Source organism: Pseudorca crassidens, chromosome 3, assembly GCF_039906515.1.
Source record: "Pseudorca crassidens isolate mPseCra1 chromosome 3, mPseCra1.hap1, whole genome shotgun sequence".
NCBI classification, from domain to species: Eukaryota; Metazoa; Chordata; class Mammalia; order Artiodactyla; family Delphinidae; genus Pseudorca; species Pseudorca crassidens.
In genome coordinates, this window is record NC_090298.1 from 166,724,179 (window position 1) to 166,743,267 (window position 19,089).

General features: G+C 45.1%; 1 protein-coding gene and 1 non-coding gene across 2 annotated transcripts; both read left to right on the forward strand.

Annotated features, from left to right (window-relative positions):
• The first annotated feature begins 10,882 nt into the window (after window positions 1-10,882).
• On the forward strand, window positions 10,883-10,989 carry LOC137222931 (U6 spliceosomal RNA). The gene has a single exon (XR_010942696.1). It is a non-coding gene; the product is annotated as a U6 spliceosomal RNA (small nuclear RNA).
• Window positions 10,990-13,714: 2,725 nt separating this feature from the next.
• Window positions 13,715-16,852, forward strand: CD209 (CD209 molecule). The gene is made up of 8 exons (XM_067730187.1): window positions 13,715-13,848; window positions 13,997-14,071; window positions 14,185-14,271; window positions 14,571-14,720; window positions 14,935-15,012; window positions 15,256-15,407; window positions 15,897-16,009; window positions 16,419-16,852. The coding sequence occupies exons 1-8, from the start codon at window positions 13,809-13,811 to the stop codon at window positions 16,558-16,560; spliced, it is 837 nt and encodes a 278-aa protein (XP_067586288.1). The 5' UTR covers window positions 13,715-13,808; the 3' UTR covers window positions 16,561-16,852.
• The last annotated feature ends 2,237 nt before the right edge of the window (window positions 16,853-19,089 follow it).

Here is a 19,089-nt window from a genome sequence, read left to right on the forward strand (position 1 = left end):
TGCTGTTCTCAAAGGAAAAGTAGATACTGCCATTGGTGGTTTTGGGAGGGGTGAAGGCAGGAGTGAGAACAGCCCTTTTCTAAGAAGTGTGGTGACACCTAGAGGTTTTTCCACAAAGATGGATGAAGCATGCCTCTGTTCCTGGAAGTCTTCCTGCTCCAAGACGTGAGGCACAACTCATCCACATGACCAGGAATGGAGTCTATGAGGCTGGAGCAACAGCTGACCCAGGACCCTTTACTGCAGGGCAGAATGTGTGATGGGGCACACCTTCCTTCCTGGGGCTCTGGAGGGCAGCAGTGCCTAGGAGGGGCTAAGACTCAAGGTGAGGAAATGAGCAAACCCAGAGGACTGTGAAGTCACTCTCAAGAATAGGTAAAATCTTGAGAGAAGGAGGAAGGGCAGCATGCCAGCCAGAGGGACCAGCTAATGCAAAGGCAAGGAGGCAGGAAGGTATCTGTTCTGTAAACCTGTGTTGAAGCCTCCTTGACCACTGGGTGGTGCTGTCCAGCCTGGCGAGAAACACAGTAGGCTGTCCATTGCCTGATTCCTGCCCACAGCCCACAGTGGTCTCCTCCTGGTCTGTGTATGTTAGCTGAGGTTCTGGAATTCTGGTGCTGGCAGGTTTCTGTGAGGCCAGCCCAGCCTGGGTCCCATTTCAATGACACCTCTAAAGCAGCAGGTGGCACTTGTCTGAGAATCAGGGAGGAAGGTGGGGTATAACCTGGGGCAGATCTTTGGGGAAATCCTTCTGCTGTCAGATCAAAGTTTATAAGGTAGACAGAGTCTGTGCAGCTCAACTCGTTTGGGAGGGGGCTCCACGTGGGTAGGCAAGGAAGACTTCCTGGGGGAGGTGGTATTAAAAGATGATGCGATTTGTCGGTGGAAGAGAGAGATGAGAATCCAGGCGGGAATGTAGGACTGGGCAGCTACATATGTCTGTGTGGTACAGAAGATGAACTAGGCAATGGGGTGAGACAGTATTTCCTCACTCATCTCATCTGTTTACCAGACATTTGTTGAGATCTGATGAGCTTCGCGGTTGGTAAGGGTGGCGCACACCAGTTCCACGGGGACAGAAGCTCCTCCATGCAGGATTCTTCTGGACCTTGCCTTATGTACTCCATCTGGTTGCTCATCTGTCTCCTTTATAATATCCTTTATAACAAACCAGTAAATGTTTTGGTAAGTAAATGTTTCCCTAAGATTTGTGAGTTCTAACAAATTATCAGACTTGAGGAGGGAGTCATGGGAAACCCTGATTTGTAGTGGGTGGGTCAGAAGTATGCATGGCCTGGATCTACACTTGGTGTCTGAAGTTGAGGACAGTTTTGTGGGACTGACCCCTTAACCTGTGGGATCTGTTAAAAACAAGAAAACAGAGCCAAAATGGAGTCCCTTATAGTGAGTCTCACATCACCAAACTCAGGCTTAACGACAGTTAGAGCTCTCTCAGAAATGGAATCTTAAACCAGCCAATAAGGAATCGTCTGATAGACCCCTGCCATCCCCTGCAGGAAAATAATCTGACAATGACCCAGCCACTTTTTTGCCGGTACCACTTCCTTGATCCTACTCCCTTCTGCCTATATAAAACCTCTAGCTTGGGACTTCCCTGGCGGTGCAGTGGTTAAGAGACTGTGCTTCCATTGCAGGGGGCATGGGTTCGATCCCTGATTGGGGAACTAAGATCCTGCATGCCGTGTGGTGCGGCCAAAAGATAGAAAATAAAAAACAAGAAAACCCCAAACCAAGAAGCCTCTAGCTTTGTACAGCTCTTCAGGGCTCCTTTCTATCTGCTAGACTGGATGCTGCCCAATTCTTGAATCATTGAATAAAGCCAATAAGATCTTTAACATGTACACAGTTGCTTTTTTTTTTTTTAACAGATCTGATGCTGTCTCCAGGTGGATAGTGTCAGGACTGCGTTCAATCTGTAGGACATCCAGTCAGAGTCGGGTGCGACTGAGAGAGTGGCTTGGTGATGTTGGAAAATACTCCAGAGCTTTCTGACGGTCACATTCTAGGGGAAAGGTTACATGCTGAAGGATGAGTTGTTTGAGAGGATATGGAACAGGGTGGTAGGAGAAAGGGTGTTTTCAGTTCAAGTGATCCACACGTGCAAAGGTCAGGAAGTGAAAGAGAATGTGGCTTCCTTCCTAGAGGAACTGAAAGTTTTTCAGCAGGACTTTAGAGCCCCAGGAGGAAAAATGGGATGGCCGGTCCAGGATCCAACCATGAAGTATTGAACACCAGGCGGAGGGGTTTATAAAGAACAGTAGTAGGAACAGCCCATCCAAGAGAAAGTATCTTGTTTCATCTTCCTGAGGGGTTGGTGTTCCAGCTCTGTTGATGTGTCTCTGGAGGTGGGAAAGCCACCACCTCCCCAGATCTGCCTCCAGTTGTGAGGCCGTGAGCGTGTCTCATCAACCCCTGAGCCTCAGTTTTCCCCATATGTGAAATGGGGACACAGAGCGTCTTAGTCCTTTCAGGCTGCGATAACGCAATGCCATAGACAGGGGGGCTTAAACAACGAACATTTATTTCTCACAGTTCTGGAGGCTGGAAGTCTAAGATCAACGTGTGGGGAGATTTGGTGTCTGGTGAGGACCCGCCTCCTGATTCACAGAAGACCATCTTCTGGCTGTGTCTTCACATGGCAGAAGGGGTGAGAGACGTCTCTGGGGTCTCTTTTATAAGAGCACTAATGCCATTCACGAGCTAATCACTTCCCAAATGCCCACTTCAGAATATCATCCCCTTAGGGATTAGGTTTCAAGATAGGAATGTGGCCGAGTGGGACACAAACATCCCGTCGATGATACAAACCCACTGCACAGGGCTGTCATGAGAAAAGTCGGGTCTCTTGGCACCAAACAGATGCCTGATAAAAGTTCTTTCCCTCCTCCTTTCTTTTTTTTCCTTCTTCTTCTTTTATTTTTTTGGCCGTGCTGGGCAGGCGGCATGTGGGATCTACTTCCCTGACCAGGGATCGAACCCTCGCCCCCTGCATGGGAAGCACGGAGTCTTAACCACTAGATTGCCAGGGAAGTCCCCCTCCTCCTTTCTTTCTTTCTTTCTTTTTTTTTTTTTTTTTGCGGTACGCGGGCCTCTCACCGCTGTGGCCTCTCCCGTTATGGAGCACAGGCTCCGGACGCGCAGGCCCAGCGGCCATGGCCCACGGGCCCAGCCGCTCCGCGGCATGTGGGATCCTCCCGGACCGGGGCACAAACCCGTGTCCCCTGCAGTGGCAGGCGGACTCTCAACCACTGCGCCACCAGGGAAGCCCCCTCCTCCTTTCTTTAAGGAACAAAAACCCCTCCGAAAGACCTTGAACATGCCGCACAGTTGGATCTCCCATTCTCTGTTCAACCATCCACCAGCACTAGTCACTCTGGTTGTGTCATTACTTTTCCATCAAGAATATACAAGGGGGCTTCCCTGGTGGCGCAGTGGTTGAGAGTCCACCTGCCTATGAAGGGGACACGGGTTCGTGCCCCGGTCCGGGAGGATCCCACATGCCGCGGAGCGGCTGGGCCCGTGGGCCATGGCCGCTGAGCCTGCGCGTCCGGAGCCTGTGCTCCATAACGGGAGAGGCCACAACGGTGAGAGGCCCGCGCACCGCAAAAAAAAAAAAAAAAAAGAATATACAAGGGAGGGACTTCCCTGGTGGTCCAGGGGTTAAGGCTCCATGCTTCCACTGTAGGGGGCGTGGGTTCAATCCCTGGTCAGGGAATTAAGATCCCACAAGCTGCCTGGCGTGGCCGAAAAAACTTTAAAAAAAAGAGAGAGAAAAAAAAGAATATACAAGTGATAATAACTCGTTTATTATCATTGTTGGAGTGCCCACTACCTGCCAGGCAGTGTTCTTGACTTTGGGGATGTAGCAGTGAAGAAAATAGACTCAGTCTCCTCCCTGTGAACAGCTGGCTCCCAGTTGTTTTTATAAATAGTTTAGTGAAACTCAGCCCCACCCATTCACTGACATATTGTCCGGGTGCTTTCATGTTACAGGGGCAGAGCGGAGGAGCGGTGTCAGAGACTGATTGACCCACAGGGCCGAAAAATACTTGCTATCTGTCCCTTTTCAGAAAACATTTGCCAATTCTTGGTCTAGAAGGTTACATTCAGGGTGAGACAGCTGGTAGACAGATAAAATTTTGAACCTGAATCTGGCCCTCCCTCCCTCTCTCTCTCTCTCTCTCTCTCTCTCTCTCTCTCTCTGTCGGACTCCCTAATTAAGAAAGGCAAAACTATTAGTTCCCACTCCACACCCTCCTGGCTTTAGCACAAAGTAAGTGGTGAAGGAGTGCTGGCAGGATTTCCATTTCTGTTGAGAATGTAGAAGTCCCCCAAAGACCCTCCCTTCCATGGTGATAACTAGAAAAACCCGTACTTTTCAATAGGACTAGTCAAGAATGAATGCAAGGAAGCCTTGATGAGCTGGGTTTCAGACATAAAAATGAGCCCTTCAGGGACTTCCCTGGTGGTCCAGTGGTTAAGACTCTGAGCTTCCACTGCAGGGGGCACAGGTTCGATCCCTGGTCGGGGAACAAAGTTCCCACCTGCCAAGTGGCGTGACCAAAAAATTAAAAAACAATTTTTTAAAAAAAAGTCCTTCATAGGTGAGGCAAGAGCAGTTTTAGCTTCTGTACCAAGGGGGCAGGCAGACACCAGCTCTGGGTGTGGATAGGTTTGCATAGATGGAGAGGTGTTTAGGGGACAGGGTACATCATACAGTTCTTAGATGACGAGAATAAGCATTCCAAATGGTGGGCACCAGAGTGCTGGAGTCCAAACTTGGTGAGGAGAGCATCCTCGTGGAGGGATGGCTGGTATGGGATGATGTCAGAGCCCAAGTGACGTAAGCAGGACAACAACATGGGGGTCTGTCTAGCCAGAGGGAGAGGGTCAGTGTCCAAGTGCAGTGAGGAGGGCATCTACATAGCATAGGGCAGGGGCCCCCAACACCCGGTTCATGGCCTGTGAGGAACTGGGCTGCACAACAGGAGGTGAGTGGCAGGCCAGTGAGACAATCTTCATCTGCCGCTCCCCATTGCTTGCATTACCACCGGAACCATCCCCCGACCCCCACCCTGGTCCATGGAAAAATCATCTTCCACAAAACTGGTCCCCGGTGCCAAAAAATGATTGGGGACCGCTGGCATAGGGGATAGTGATGGGAAAATGAGATTGGCTATATATAGGGGGATTGATGAAATAAATAAATCATGAAGGATAATGGGAACCAGGTTTCCCACCATCAGAAAAGAGTGTTACAAAGATGAATGGAGCGGGAGTTCTCCGGTGGACTAGTGGTTAGGATTACAGGCTTTCACTGCCATGCCCAGGGTTCAATCCCTGCTTGGGGAACTGAGATGCCGCAAGCTGTGTGGCAAAAAAAAAAAAAAAAAAGTGAATGAAGGGAAAGTGAGAATGAACCTTATTGTATTTAATTGGAAATGTTGGTGTGAATTCATGGTTTTCAAAATATATAGAGAAATAAATGTGTGTGTGTGTCTGTGTGTGTCTTCTCATCTGCCTACTCAGAAGTCCTGGGATCAGTGACACCCCAATAATAATGAGCATACTTAATACTCAGGTCTTGGTTTCTAATGCCATTCTCTGCTTAAAAGCAACCAGTGCTCTTTGGAAAAATGGTTGATTCCAGGGTTCAGACAAGGAAAGTCTACTCAGCAAAAAACTGATAGGCACATGTCAAAAGGATACAGAAGCCAGCATGAAAGGCTTCCACTGGCCAAATCAAAGAAAATTTAAGCATCAAAAAACAGAAAGAGAAAAAAGGAACGTCAGCAAAAACGGCAGAGTAAAATTTGCCTTTCCATAAAAACAATGAAAAAACTGCAGAATTTGTCAGAATCAACACTTTTCGAACTCTGGCAATCAACCAAAAGCTTACAGTAATTCAGGGAGTAAAGAGAAATGACTGAATCTCAGTAAAGAACAACGAGCTTGGTGGAATTTTAACGTACCCTAGTCCCATTCCCCACTCTCCAACTCAGAAATAGCCTTACAGACTCACAGACATAGAAAACTGACTTGTGGTTGCCAGGGGGTGGGGTTCGGGGGGAATGGATTGGGAGTTTGGGGTTAGCAGATGCAAACTATCATATATAAAATGGATGAACAACAAGGTCCTACTGTATAGCACAGGGAACTATATTCAATATCCTGTGATAAACCATAATGGAAAAGAATATGAAAAAGAATGTATATATATGTATAATTGAATCACTTTGCTGTACAGTAGAAATTAACACAACATTGTAAATCAACTATACTTCAATAAAATAAATTAAAAAGAAAAGAAATAGCCTTGGGACTTCCCTGGTGGCACAGTGGTAAAGAATCCGCCTGCCAGTGCAGGGGACACAGGTTCGAGCCCTGGTCCAGGAAGATCCCACATGCTGCAGAGCAACTAAGCCCGTGCGCCACAACTACTGAGCCTGTGGTCTAGAGCTCTTGAGCCACAACTACTGAGCCCGTGTGCCGCGACTACTGAAGCCCGCGTGCCTAGAGCCCGTGCTCTGCAACAAGAGAAGCCCCCGCAATGAGAAGCCCTCGCACCACAATGAAGAGTTGCCCCCATCCACTGCAACTAGAGAAAGCCCGCGCACAGCAACGAAGACCCAACGCAGCCAGAAAGAAAGAAAGAAACAAAGAAAGAAAGAAAGAGAAAAATATTTTTTAAAAAAGAAATAGCCTTAAAAAATAACAGCCCACATTCCTGGTACTGAAGAAAAAGAATAGAGCGGGAGCTCTTACAAAGCCTCATTCCCAAGGAAGAGTAATTATCTGATCTGTCTAGTGGTTCCCCAGAAGACCACACTCAAAAAGCTTGTCTTTAATTGACCTCACTTGAACTTGCCCAATGCTAAAATCCTCTCAGCAGGGAGCACCTGTCAAATGCTTTAACAACACAGCTGCCTGAGGTGATGGGTAACAGTTGGGGGTAAATAATAGCTTAACCAAAAAGTCTTAAAAGGAAACGTTAAGGAATGAGATGTCCTTAGGGACTTTGACAAGTTCCAACATACCCTGGGAATCTGGAAGGCCACATGTATGTGGAGGGTTGTGTGCATACCCAGGAAATATCTGAAAAGGTGCTAAGCTCTTAATTCTGGCCGACTTTGAGGCTCTGAGAAGGCAGGAAGGGGAGGGGAAAGCAGAGTTTTAATCTTCCTGGCTGAGTGTTGAAGTTGTGTCTTAAGCACACAGAGATCTTGGGTGAAGACTGGGGGACTTTTAGTTTCAGGTTTTCAGGGAAGTCTGTTCAATCATTAGCTCAGCACCAAACTAAGTACAGATTTTAGTCACCGTACATGACAGAGAATAGAGACTTTGCAGAATTAGTTCAGAAAAGTCATTAAATAAACAAAAAAACAACTACTATGGAAAAACAGCCATGGTAACAAACCTTCAGGAGGAGGTAGAATCTATTTCCATAGTTGCCATGTTATATTACAAGGCATACCTCAGAGACATTTTGGGTTTGGTTCCAGACTAGCACAATAAAGCAAATATTGAAATAAAGCAAGCCACATACTTTTTTGGTTTCCCAGTGCATATAAAAGTTATGTTTACACTATATTGTAGTCTATTAAGTGTGCAATAGCATTATGTCTAAAAAAACACTGTACATACCTTAATTAAAAATACTTTATTGCTAAAAATTACTAATCATCATCTGACAACTTAGAGTTGCCCAAAACCTTCAATTGTAAAGAAATGCATTATTGCAAAGCCTAATAAAGTGAAGCACCATAAAATGAGGCATGCTTGCATTTGAAAGGTCCAGTTTTCAACAAAAAGTTATGAGACATACAAAGAAACAAGAAAATATTACCCGTACACATGAAAAAAGTAAATAGAAACTGTCCCTGAGAAAGTCCAGATATTGGTTACTAGACAAAGACTTCAAATCAGCTGTTTTTAAAGTGATCGATGAGCAAAAGTAAATCATATTTAATAAACTAGAGAAGTATGAGAATAATGTATCACTAACTAGAGGATATCAAAGAGAAAGAAATTATAAAAAGGAACAATGTAGACCATTCTGGGGTTAAAAAGTACAGGGACTTCCCTTGTGGCACACTGGTTAAGAATCCACCTGCCAATGCAGGGGACATGGGTTTGAGCCCTGGTCTGGGAAGATCCCACATACCACAGAGCAACTAAGTCCGTGCACCACAACTACTGAGCCTGGGTGCCACAACTACCAAAGCCCGTGTGCCTAGAGCCTGAGCTCTGAAACAAGAGAAGCCACCTTAATGAGAAGCCCGTGCACCACAAGGAAGGGTAGCCCCTGCTCGCTGCAACTAGAGAAAGCCCACATACAGCAATGAAGACCCAATGCAGCCAAAAATCAATCAATCAATAAAAGTACAATAACTGAAATGAAAATTTTACTAGAGGGCAAATTGCTATTGATTTGAGTAGGTAGAAGGAAGTATCAGCAAAAAATGAAAATGGATCCATTGAGATTATCCAGTCTGAGGAACAGAAAAAAAATTATCAGAGCATCAGAGACATGTGGAACACCAGCAACCATACCAACATATGCATCATGGGAGCGTCAGAAGGAGAATAAGGACAGAAAGGGGCAGAAAGAATATTTGAAGAAATAACAGTTGAAAACACCCAACATCTGATGAAAATGTTAGGCTACATATCCAGAAGCTAAATGAACTCCAAGGAGGATAAATTCAAAGAGATCCACACTTAGACGCATAATAAACAAACTGTTCAAAGACAAAGGGAATCTTGAACACAGCAAGAGAAAAATGTCTCACTTTGTACAAGTGATCCTCAATTAGATTAACAGTGTATTTCTCATCAGAAACTGTGGAGGCCAGAAGGCAGTGGGAAGACATATTTGAAATGCTGAAAGAAAAAAACCTGTCAATCAAAGATTCTATATCCAGCAAAACTACTTTATTCCACCATAGACAGGAATACAGTACTGATAAATGTCACATCATGCATGAGCTTTGAAAACATTATGCTAAGCAAAAGAAGCCAGACACCAAAGGGTGTTGTATGATTCCATATATATGAAATAGGTAAATCCATAGAGACAGAAAGTAGATTAGTGGTTTCTGGCTCTGGGGGGGAGGAGGAAATGGGGAGTGACTGCTTAATGGGTATGGGGTTTCCTTTTGCAGTGATGAAAATGTTCTGGAACTAGATATTGGTGATGGTTGCACAAAATTCACAACATTATGAATGTACTAAATGCTACTGAACTGTATGGTTTGGATGGTGAAATCTACGTTACGTGTATTTTCCCACAATAAAAGAAATGAAAGGAGTATTTCAGGATGAAATGAAAGAACACTAGATAGTAACTCAAATCCACATGAAGAGATAAAAACACCAACAAAGGTAACTACACAGGTAAATATAAAAGACAGTATACATGTATTTTTGGTTTGCAACTCCTTTTTTCCTCCATCTGATTTAAAAGACAACTGTGTAATGCAATCATTAGAAATCTAAGTTGATGGGCACATGTGTATAAAGATGTAATTTGTGATAATAGCTGCACAAAAGGAGGCAGAAATTGAACTAAATAGGAGCAAAGGTTTGTATATTATTAAAATTAAGTTGATATTACTCTGAACTAGATTGTTATAAATTAACAATGTTAATAGTAAACCCCAGGGCAACCACTAAGAAAATAAGTCAAAAATATATAGTAAAAGAAACAAAAGATTTTAAATGATACACTAGAAAATATCTATTTAATAGAAAACCCTGAAGACTCCACACAAAAACTACTAGAACTGATAAACATATTCAGCAAGATAGCAGGATACATGATTAACATACAGAAATCTGTTGTATTTCTTTACACTAACAATGAAATATCAAGAAGGAAAATTTAAAAAAATCTCTTTTTAAACTGCAACAACAACAACAAAATAAAATGAAGTACTTAGGAATTAACCTGACCAAGAAAGTGAAAGACTTATAAGCTGAGAACTATAAAACATTGAAAAAGGAAATTGAAAATGATTCAAAGAGATAGAAAGATATCCCATGCTCTTGGATTGGAAGAATTAATATTGATTAAAATGGCCATACTACCCAAAGCAACCTACAGATTTAATGTGATCCCTCTCATATTACCCATGACATTTTCCACAGAACTAGTACAAATAATCCTAAATTTTATATGAAACCTTAAAAAAACCAGAATTGCCAAAGCAGTCTTGAGGAAAAAGAACAAAGCTGGAGGCATAACCCTTCCAGACTTCAGACAATACTACAAAGCTACAGTAATCAAAACAACATGGTATTAGCACAGAAACAGACAAAAGGATCAATGGAACAGAATAAAGAGCCCAGAAATAAACCCACACACCTACGGTCAATTACTGTTTGACAAAGGAGGCAAGAATATACAATGAAGAAAAGACAGTCTCTTCAGCAAGTGGTGTTGGGAAAGCTGGACAACCACATGTAAATCAATGAAGTTAGAATACACCCTCACACCCTACACAAAAATAAACTCAAAATGGCTTAAAAACGTAAATATAAGACATGACACCATAAAACTCCTAGAAGAGAGCATAGGCAAAACATTCTCTGACATAAATTGTACCAATGTTTTTATAGGTCAGTCTACCAAGGCAAAAGAAATAAAAGCAAAAATAAACAAATGGGACCTAGTCAAACTTATAAACTTTTGCACAGCTAAGGAAACCATAAACAAAGCGAAAATACAACCTACAACTAGGAAGAAAATATTTGTAAATGATACGACCGACAAGGGCTTAAGTTCCAAAATATACAAACAGCTCATACAACTCAAAAACAACAACAACAACAAAACAACCCAATCAAAAAATGGGCAGAAGTGCTCGCTTTGGCAGCACATGTACTAAAATTAGAATGATACAGAGAAGATTAGCATGGCCACTGTGCAAGGATGACACGCAAATTCGTGAAGCGTTCTATATTTTTGAGTTATTTGTAGTGAGGTGGATGGACGTAGAGTCTGTCATACAGAGTGAAGTAAGTCAGAAAGAGAAAAACAAATGCTGTATGCTAACGCATATATATGGAATCTTATTAAAAAAAAACGGTACTGATGAAACTAGTTGCAGGGCAGGAATAAAGATGTAGACATAGAGAATGGACTTGAGGACACGGGGTGGGAGGGGGAAGCTGGGGCAAAGTGAGAGTAGCATCGACATATATACACTACTGAATGTAAAATATTTAGCTAGTTGGAAGCAGCAGCATAGCACAGGGAGATCAGCCTGGTGTTTGCGATGACTGAGAGGGGTGGGATAGGGAGGATGAGAGGGAGGCTCAAGAGGGAGGGGATATGGGGGCATATGTATGCATATGGCTGATTCACTTTGATGTACAACAGAAACTAACACAGTATTGTGAAGCAATTATACTCCAATAAAGATCTATTTTAAAAAACTGGTTAAATAAAAGAACAAGAGAATTTAAAAAAATGGGCAGAAGAACTAAATAGACATTCCTCCAAAGAAGATGCACAGATGACCAATAGGCACATGAAAATATGCTCAACATTGCTAGTTATTAGAGAAATGCAAATCAAAACTACAATGAGGTACCACCTCACACCAGTCAGAATAGCCACCATTAAAAATTTACAGGGGTCCTCCTTAGTGGTCTAGTGGGTAAGACTCTGAGCTCCCAATTCAGGGGGCCCGGGTTTAATCCCTGGTCGGGGAACTGATTCTGCAATACATGTCGCAATGTAGATCCCACATGCTGCAACTAAGATCTGGTGCAGCCAAAATAAATAAATAAAATAATAAATAAATAAATAATTAAAAAAATAAATTTTAAAAGTTACAAAAAATATATGCTGGAGGGCTACCCTGGTGGTGCAGTGGTTAAGAATCTGCCTACCAATGCAGCGGACATGGGTTTGAGCCCTGGTCAGGGAAGATCCCTTATGCCACGGAGCAACAAGACCTGTGGGCCACAACTAGTGAAGCCTGAGCATCCTAGAGCCCGTGCTCTACAACAAGAGAAGCCACCACAATGAGAAGCCTGTGCACTGCAACAAAGAGTAGCCCCTGTTCGCCGCAACTAGAGAAAGCTTGTGTGCAGCAATGAAAAGCCAATGCAGCCAAAAATAAACAAACAAACAAACAAACAAATAAATAAAAATGCTGGAGAGGATGAACTACTGTATAAAAAACTACTATATATAAAATAGATAAACAACAACGATTTACTGTATAGCACAGGGAAGTACATTCAATATCTTGTAATAAACTGTAATGGAAAAGAATATGAAAAAAGAATATATATGTACTGAATAACTTTGATGTACACCAGAAACTAATACAACATTGTAAATCACTATACTTCAATTTTTAAAAAAAGAAGAAAGTATCTATTTAACATGAAAAAAGGTAGTAACAAAGGAACTGAGGAACGAAAAAGAAATAAAACATATGAAAAACAAATAGTAAAATGGCAGATAGAAGCCCTACCTTATCAGTAATTACATTAAATATAAAAGAGTTAAATTCTCCAATTAAAAGGTAGAGATTGACAGAATGAATAAAAAGATGATCCAATTATATGCTGTCTACAAGAGACTCACTTTATTTATTTATTTTTTAAAATAAATTTATTTGTTCTACTTATTTATTTTTAGTTACATTGGGTCTATGTTGCTGCACACAGGTTTTCTCTAGTGTGGCGAGGGGGTCACTCTTGGTTGCGGTGCACAGGCTTCTCATTGTGGTGGCTTCTCTTGTTGCAGAACATGGGCTCTAGGCAGGCGGGCTTCAGTAGCTGTGGCACGCAGGCTCAGTAGTTGTGGCACACAGGCTTAGTTGTGGCATGTGACATCTTCCTGGACCAGGGCTTGAACCTGTGTCCCCTGCATTGGCAGGCAGATTCTTAACCACTGCGCCACCAGAGAAGCCCCAAGAAACTCACTTTAGATTTAAAAAAAAAAAGATTGTAACATACACCCAATTGCATCAGACAGGAGACCAGGGTCCATACAGAAATAAATTGGAAGCTCAATACACAAAGTTTCAAAGTGACTCTCTACAAAATACTTAGTAACTACAAAGGAGAAAAAAGTAACTGCTTTGTGTAGTGGTTAAGCAGGGACTCATGGGTCAACTCCCAGCCCCACTGCTTTTGAGCTATGTGATCTCAGGCAACTGCTTGCCCTCTCTGTTTCTCAGTTTCCTCATCAGTAAAGCAGGATAATAACTACCTATCTCATAGGGCTGTTGTGAGAACTGTTAGACCACTAGGAACACACCTGTGGTTAACAAATCCGGGCTTATTACTTGCTACAGTGAGGGAGAACACACACCAGGGGGAACAGTGGGCACATGCTTAAGTGCTGTTATTGCTGAGTATTCATCATTAGAATAGGCAATTTATACCCATTACTAGTGCACTGTATTAAACCTTACAATTACAGTGTGAGGCAGGGTAATTGTCCCATTTCACAGTTGAGGAAACTGAGGCTCTGAGAATGTGAGACTGAAGGTCCCAGGACTGGATAGGGGTTGGAACAGTGCCTTCTGGCACCAAAATTGACTGCACAGCTTCTACCCGATCCTAACTGACCTCTCAGTTGTGTCAGGCGCTTTATCCCTCCCCGGATTTTTCTGAGAGGAAGTGTTATCCGCATCCTGTTCCTCATTCTTCCTGAGTTGAGAAAGAACAGATCTGAGGAAGGGCTACAGAGGGAAATACGTGGGGTTATAAAAACCATAGTTCAGAGAGGAGTTAGAAAGAGGGACAGAGAGGAAAGGAGGATGGCAGAAATGTGTAACCCCAAGGAACCGGGTGGCTCCGGTGAGGCTGGACCCCCAGTCTGGGGTGATGGTGGGGATGACAGGGCCCCAGTGTTCTGAAGGTGCTGGGGCCTGGCCTTCAGCTTGCAGTTCTGAGAGAGGGCTCAGCAGGCTTCCAAGTTCAATTGCATGTGCTCTGTCCTATTCAGAGGAGGAGACATTTGGGGGCCAGACATTGGCTGAGAGACACCCTGGACTCCTACGCAGTTTGAGGAGCTCACCAGGTACCAGAGCGGCTGGTTCAGGAGCAGGCGACTGGGGAAGGGGGTGGTTGGGGGTGGGGTGGGACAGGATCTGCCCCTGAGCCCCAAGCTCTGCCCATCTGCTGGTCCTGCAGGGTGTCTGACCCAGAACCCTCTGCTTCCCCTGCTGCTCTTCATCTCACTGGCTTTCTTCATGCTCCAGCTGACCACCCTGGTTCAAGGTGAGTCAGCATCTGGGGGTTTGGAGTCCTGGGTCCCTTTGGGTTTTCTCTCTGGGTTGGTCTTTGCCCTTTTCCACATCCTCCAGACCTACTAGGGCTGGGGAGTTTGGGCTCCGTGTCACCTTCTGTGTGACCATGGGCCAGTTACTCCCCCTCTCTGATCCTGTTTCCTCACGTGAAATGCAGTACATCCTCCTCTATGGGGAGCTTAGTTTCCCTGAGACCTTGAAACCGGACTTGGCACCGGGTCAGGGATAGAGTTGGCGCTCATAAAGGGGGAATTCTCTGCTCTGTTGTAGTTTCCAGGATCCAGTTCCTGCAGAGAGATTTGGGGGACCACCACGTGGAGAACAACAGCCTGGATGAGGGGCTGGACGCCGGGTTCCAGAGTCAGAGAGGGGATGGGGCTCTGAGGGAGCAGGACCTTGGAACATCCATCACCACCAGGGGTGAAGGAGAGAGGGCAGGAGTGGGGGAGTGGATTGGAGCCCTGCAAGAGGTCCTGGGGGCTGGTGATGTTGGGCAAGTCACTCTCTAAGCCTCAGTTTCTTTGTGTCATGGGCTCTTCAGGTTCCTGTGAGATCCATACATAATGTTCTCATGGGGCCCTCTCTGCACCAAGCACACAGTAGGGGCTTAATAATTGAGGTCCTCTCCCTCCAGTTGATGTTGCACAGGGGCAGATGCAATCAAACCTGGAGGAGATCCTGCAGCACCTGACCTGGATGAATGCCACCCTGGGTAAGGGTCCCATGTCAAAGTCAAGAGGAAGTCACAGGATTGTGGGTGGGGCTGGGACCCACCTTCTATGGCTGCCACACTGAGGAGGGCAGGGCAGAGCTGGGTTCTTTCTCATGGATTTCTTGGGGACTGAGCTGACAGCTGAACACACGGGCTGGCCCTAGGTTCCCAAGGTCTGATGCAGGTGTCTGGGGCCTAGGAGCCAAGTGACCTCTCTGTCCCAACCCCATTCCTCCTTCCCAGCTGGCCTGTGCCGTCCCTGTCCTTGGAATTGGGAATTCTTCCAGGGGAGCTGCTACTTATTCTCCTGGACCCAGAGTGACTGGAAATCTGCTGTCTCCTCCTGTAAGGACATTGGGGCCCAGCTGGTGATCATCAAAAGTCTTGAGGAGCAGGTGGGCCGGGCAAGGTTCCCCTTGGGGCTGGGCCATATGACTGGTCAAGAAAGAGCTTTCTGCTGCACTCCTCTGCCCTCTGAGAGATGGAGGTCCAGGGAGCAGATGGGGGTGAGAGGTGAGAGGCAGTCAGGGAAGACTTCCTGGAGGAGGAAGCATAATGGACTCGGGAAGGTCAAGTGAGAGAAGAACATGTTTGAGAGGAGCCCATGTCTGGACAGAAAAGGAATTTAGAGTACCCTCGAGACCACACATAATGTATGTCAACTGAGACACAAGTTAACACATATCCACACATGTATGTATATTAACACACATCCACAGCCTCCATGCACATGTGAACACATACAACTGGAGTAGGGGCTATAGGCTAGACTGTGAAAGGAACTTCCACGGGAGGCAGGGGACCATGGGAACGTGGGCAGACATGGGATGCGTGGCATTCAGGGATCTTCCTTCTGATACCCCTCTCCCCACCCCCACCCCCAGAAATTCCTGAAGATTTGGTATGTCAGATATAATAAACCCACCTGGATTGGCCTCAGTGACCACCACAATGAGGGTTCCTGGAAATGGGTGGACAACAGCCCCCTCCAACTCAGGTGACCTCCCAGTGACAATGGCCCGAGGGTGCGGGCAGGGACGCCCCTCCTTCAAAGCAGGGTTGCTCAGACTCTGGGACTGGAAAGTATCACCTGAGGAGCTTGGTGAAGATGCAGAGTCCTGCCTTCATTCTGGGGGTGGGAGTGGTAGTGGTGGGGGCCTCAGATTCTGTAAGTCTGGGTAATGGCCCAAGAATCTGCATTTTAACTTTGCCAGAGCTGATGCTAATGGAGGTGGATTCTAACCCTAACCCACATTTCCAAAACCCTGCCTCCAAACTCCTCACCACCCTCTGGCTGGTTCTTGGCAATTTGCTGCCAAAGCCCAGGGACCAGCTCCTCCAAAGGGGGGGCCTGGGGGTGGGTTCTGGGAGGAGTAGGGGGCTCAGAGCTCTCATGGGGTTCACAGCTTCTGGAAGAAAGGGGAACCCAACAACCACGAAGATGAGGACTGTGTGGAATTGTACAACGATGGCTGGAATGATGGCAAATGTAGCACACGAAACTCCTGGATCTGTGAGAAGCCCTCGTCTCCCTGCCCAGCCCTCTGAGGGTCACTGCCTCCCCCCAACCCCACCCTGTCCCGGTTTGCAGAGATCAGGCAACTGAGACATGCGGTCTGCTGGTCTCTCTCAGGCCCCACCCGTTTCTGTTTTTCCCTTTGGTGAATTCCCATCTCCCTCCTGTACGGAGGTCTTCGAGATCCTGAGGCAGATTCTGAGACCGCCTTATCCTCTAGGACCCATCCCACCATAGGCTATAGACCATCTTTTTTCATCTATTGATGGTCTCAGCCCCGCCTCAGCTCCCCATGACATCCCCTTAATAAAGTCATACATTGCATTATGTGTTCCATTGAACTTATTTTTGTTCCTTGCCACTGTTTCACTTACTACAGGTTTTTTTTTTTCAGTTACTATAGTTTGATAATCTGTTTGATGTACATTAGGACATGATCTTTTTTCAATATATTTTTCTCTACTACTGTGTATTTTATTTCCCAGATACAGTTTTGAATCAGTTTGTAATTTTGGTTGGGACAGTACATATATACATATATGTATATATATACAATACGTATAGGTATGTGTGTGTCTGTCTAGCTATCTATGTGTTCATTGATTCGTGAACCAATTATTTATTCAGGTACTTTATTTTTTCAAAATATATTTTATTGAAGTAAAGTTGATTTACAATGTTGTGTTAGTTTCCAGTGTACAGGAAAGTGATTTTATACATATATATATTTTTATTCATATTCTTTTCCATTGTGGTTTATTACAGGATATTGAATACAGCTCCCTGTGCTCTACAGTAGGATCTCGTTTACCCATTCTATATATAATAATTTGCATCTGCTAGCCCCAAACTCCCAATCCATCCTCCCCCACCCTCCCTCCCCTCTTCGGGTACTTTAAAAATGTCCTTCAGTAAAGGTTTATGATTTTCTTCATATAACTTTTTTTTCCTAAATATTTATTTATTTATTTGGCTGCACTGGGTCTTAGTGGCAGCACGTGGGATCTAGTTCCCTGACCAGGGATCGAACCCTGGGCCCCCTGCATTGGGAGTGTGCAGTCTTAACTCCACAGTCCAGTTGGTTCCCGCTGGACCACCAGGGAAGTCCCTAAATTAACACAAACAAACAAACACATTATTTCTAGGCATGTGTATTAGTTTCCTATTGATGCTGTAACAAATTACCACAATCTTAGTAGCTTAAGACAACACAATGTATTATCTTACAGTTCTGGAAGTTGGAAGTCCAAAATGGGTCTCATGGGCCTGAAATCAAGGTGTCAGTAGGGCCGCCTTCCTTTCTGGAGGTTAGCAGGGAGAATCTGCTTTCTTGTCTTTTCCAGCTTCTAGAAGCTGCCTGCAATCGTTGGCTGGGAGCTCCCTCCCTCCTTCTGCAAAGCCAGCAAGGCCTAAGGCTTTCTCACCCTGCATTTGCTCAAACACTGACTCTTCTTCCTCCCTCTTCCACATTTAATTTTTTTTTTGGTCACGCTGCACGGCTTGTGGGATCTTAGTTCCATGACCAGGGATCAAACCCGTGCCCCCTGAAGTGGAAGAACGGAGCCCTAACCACTGGACCACCAGGGAATTCCCTCCCTCTTCCACGTTTAAAGGACCCGGTGATTACATTGGGCCCACCTGAATAATGCAGTCTAATCTCACAATTTTCACATCAGCGGATTGGGGCCTTATGTCTACCTGCAACCTTACTTCCTGCTTTTCCATGTAACATAAAGTATTCATAAGTCCTGGGGATTAGGACATGGACATCTTTAGGGGGGATGCTATTCTGTCTACCACGTGTTGTACTTCTTATGGATGTGCTGTACGAGGTAAATCTCAATGAGTTGGTGGGTAATATCCCAACTCTCTCTGCTCTTGACTTAGACAACTCTGAGGCATGTTTCAGAGCTCTTAGAGGTTAGCAAGAGGAAAAAGCCACCTGCTCAATAATGCCAATAATGCTTTCTTGGGGTTTCCCTAGTGGCACAGTGGTTAAGAATCCGCCTGCCAATGCAGGGGACACGGTTCGATCCCTGGTCCGGGAAGATTCCATATGTCATGGAGCAACTAAGCCTGTGTGCCACAACTACTGAGCCTGTGCTCTAGAGCCCGCGAGCCACAACTACTGAAGCCCTCTCGCTCTAGGACCCGCGTGCTGCAACCACTGAGCCCGTGTGCTGCAACTACTGAAGCCCGCACCCCTAGAGCCTGTGCTCTGCAACAAGAGAAGCCACTGCAATGAGAAGCCGCACCGCGATGAAGAGTAGCCCCTGCCTGCCGCAACTAGAGAAAGCCCGTGCAGCAACGAAGACCCAATGCAGCCAAAAATAAATAAAAATTAAAAAAAAATAATGCTTTCTTATGGCTTCCTTCCCTTCTCTCCTAGTGCCCTCTGAGGATGACACAACAAATCAACCTCTTGTACTGAAATCCTTGTCTTAAAGCCTGCGTCTGGGGGAACTGAACCAAATTCAGGCTGGGCTCATGGGACTCATTTCAAACAGTGCATCAGAACCACGCCTGGTAAATAGATGGGCTGAGACTAGATTGACCATGTC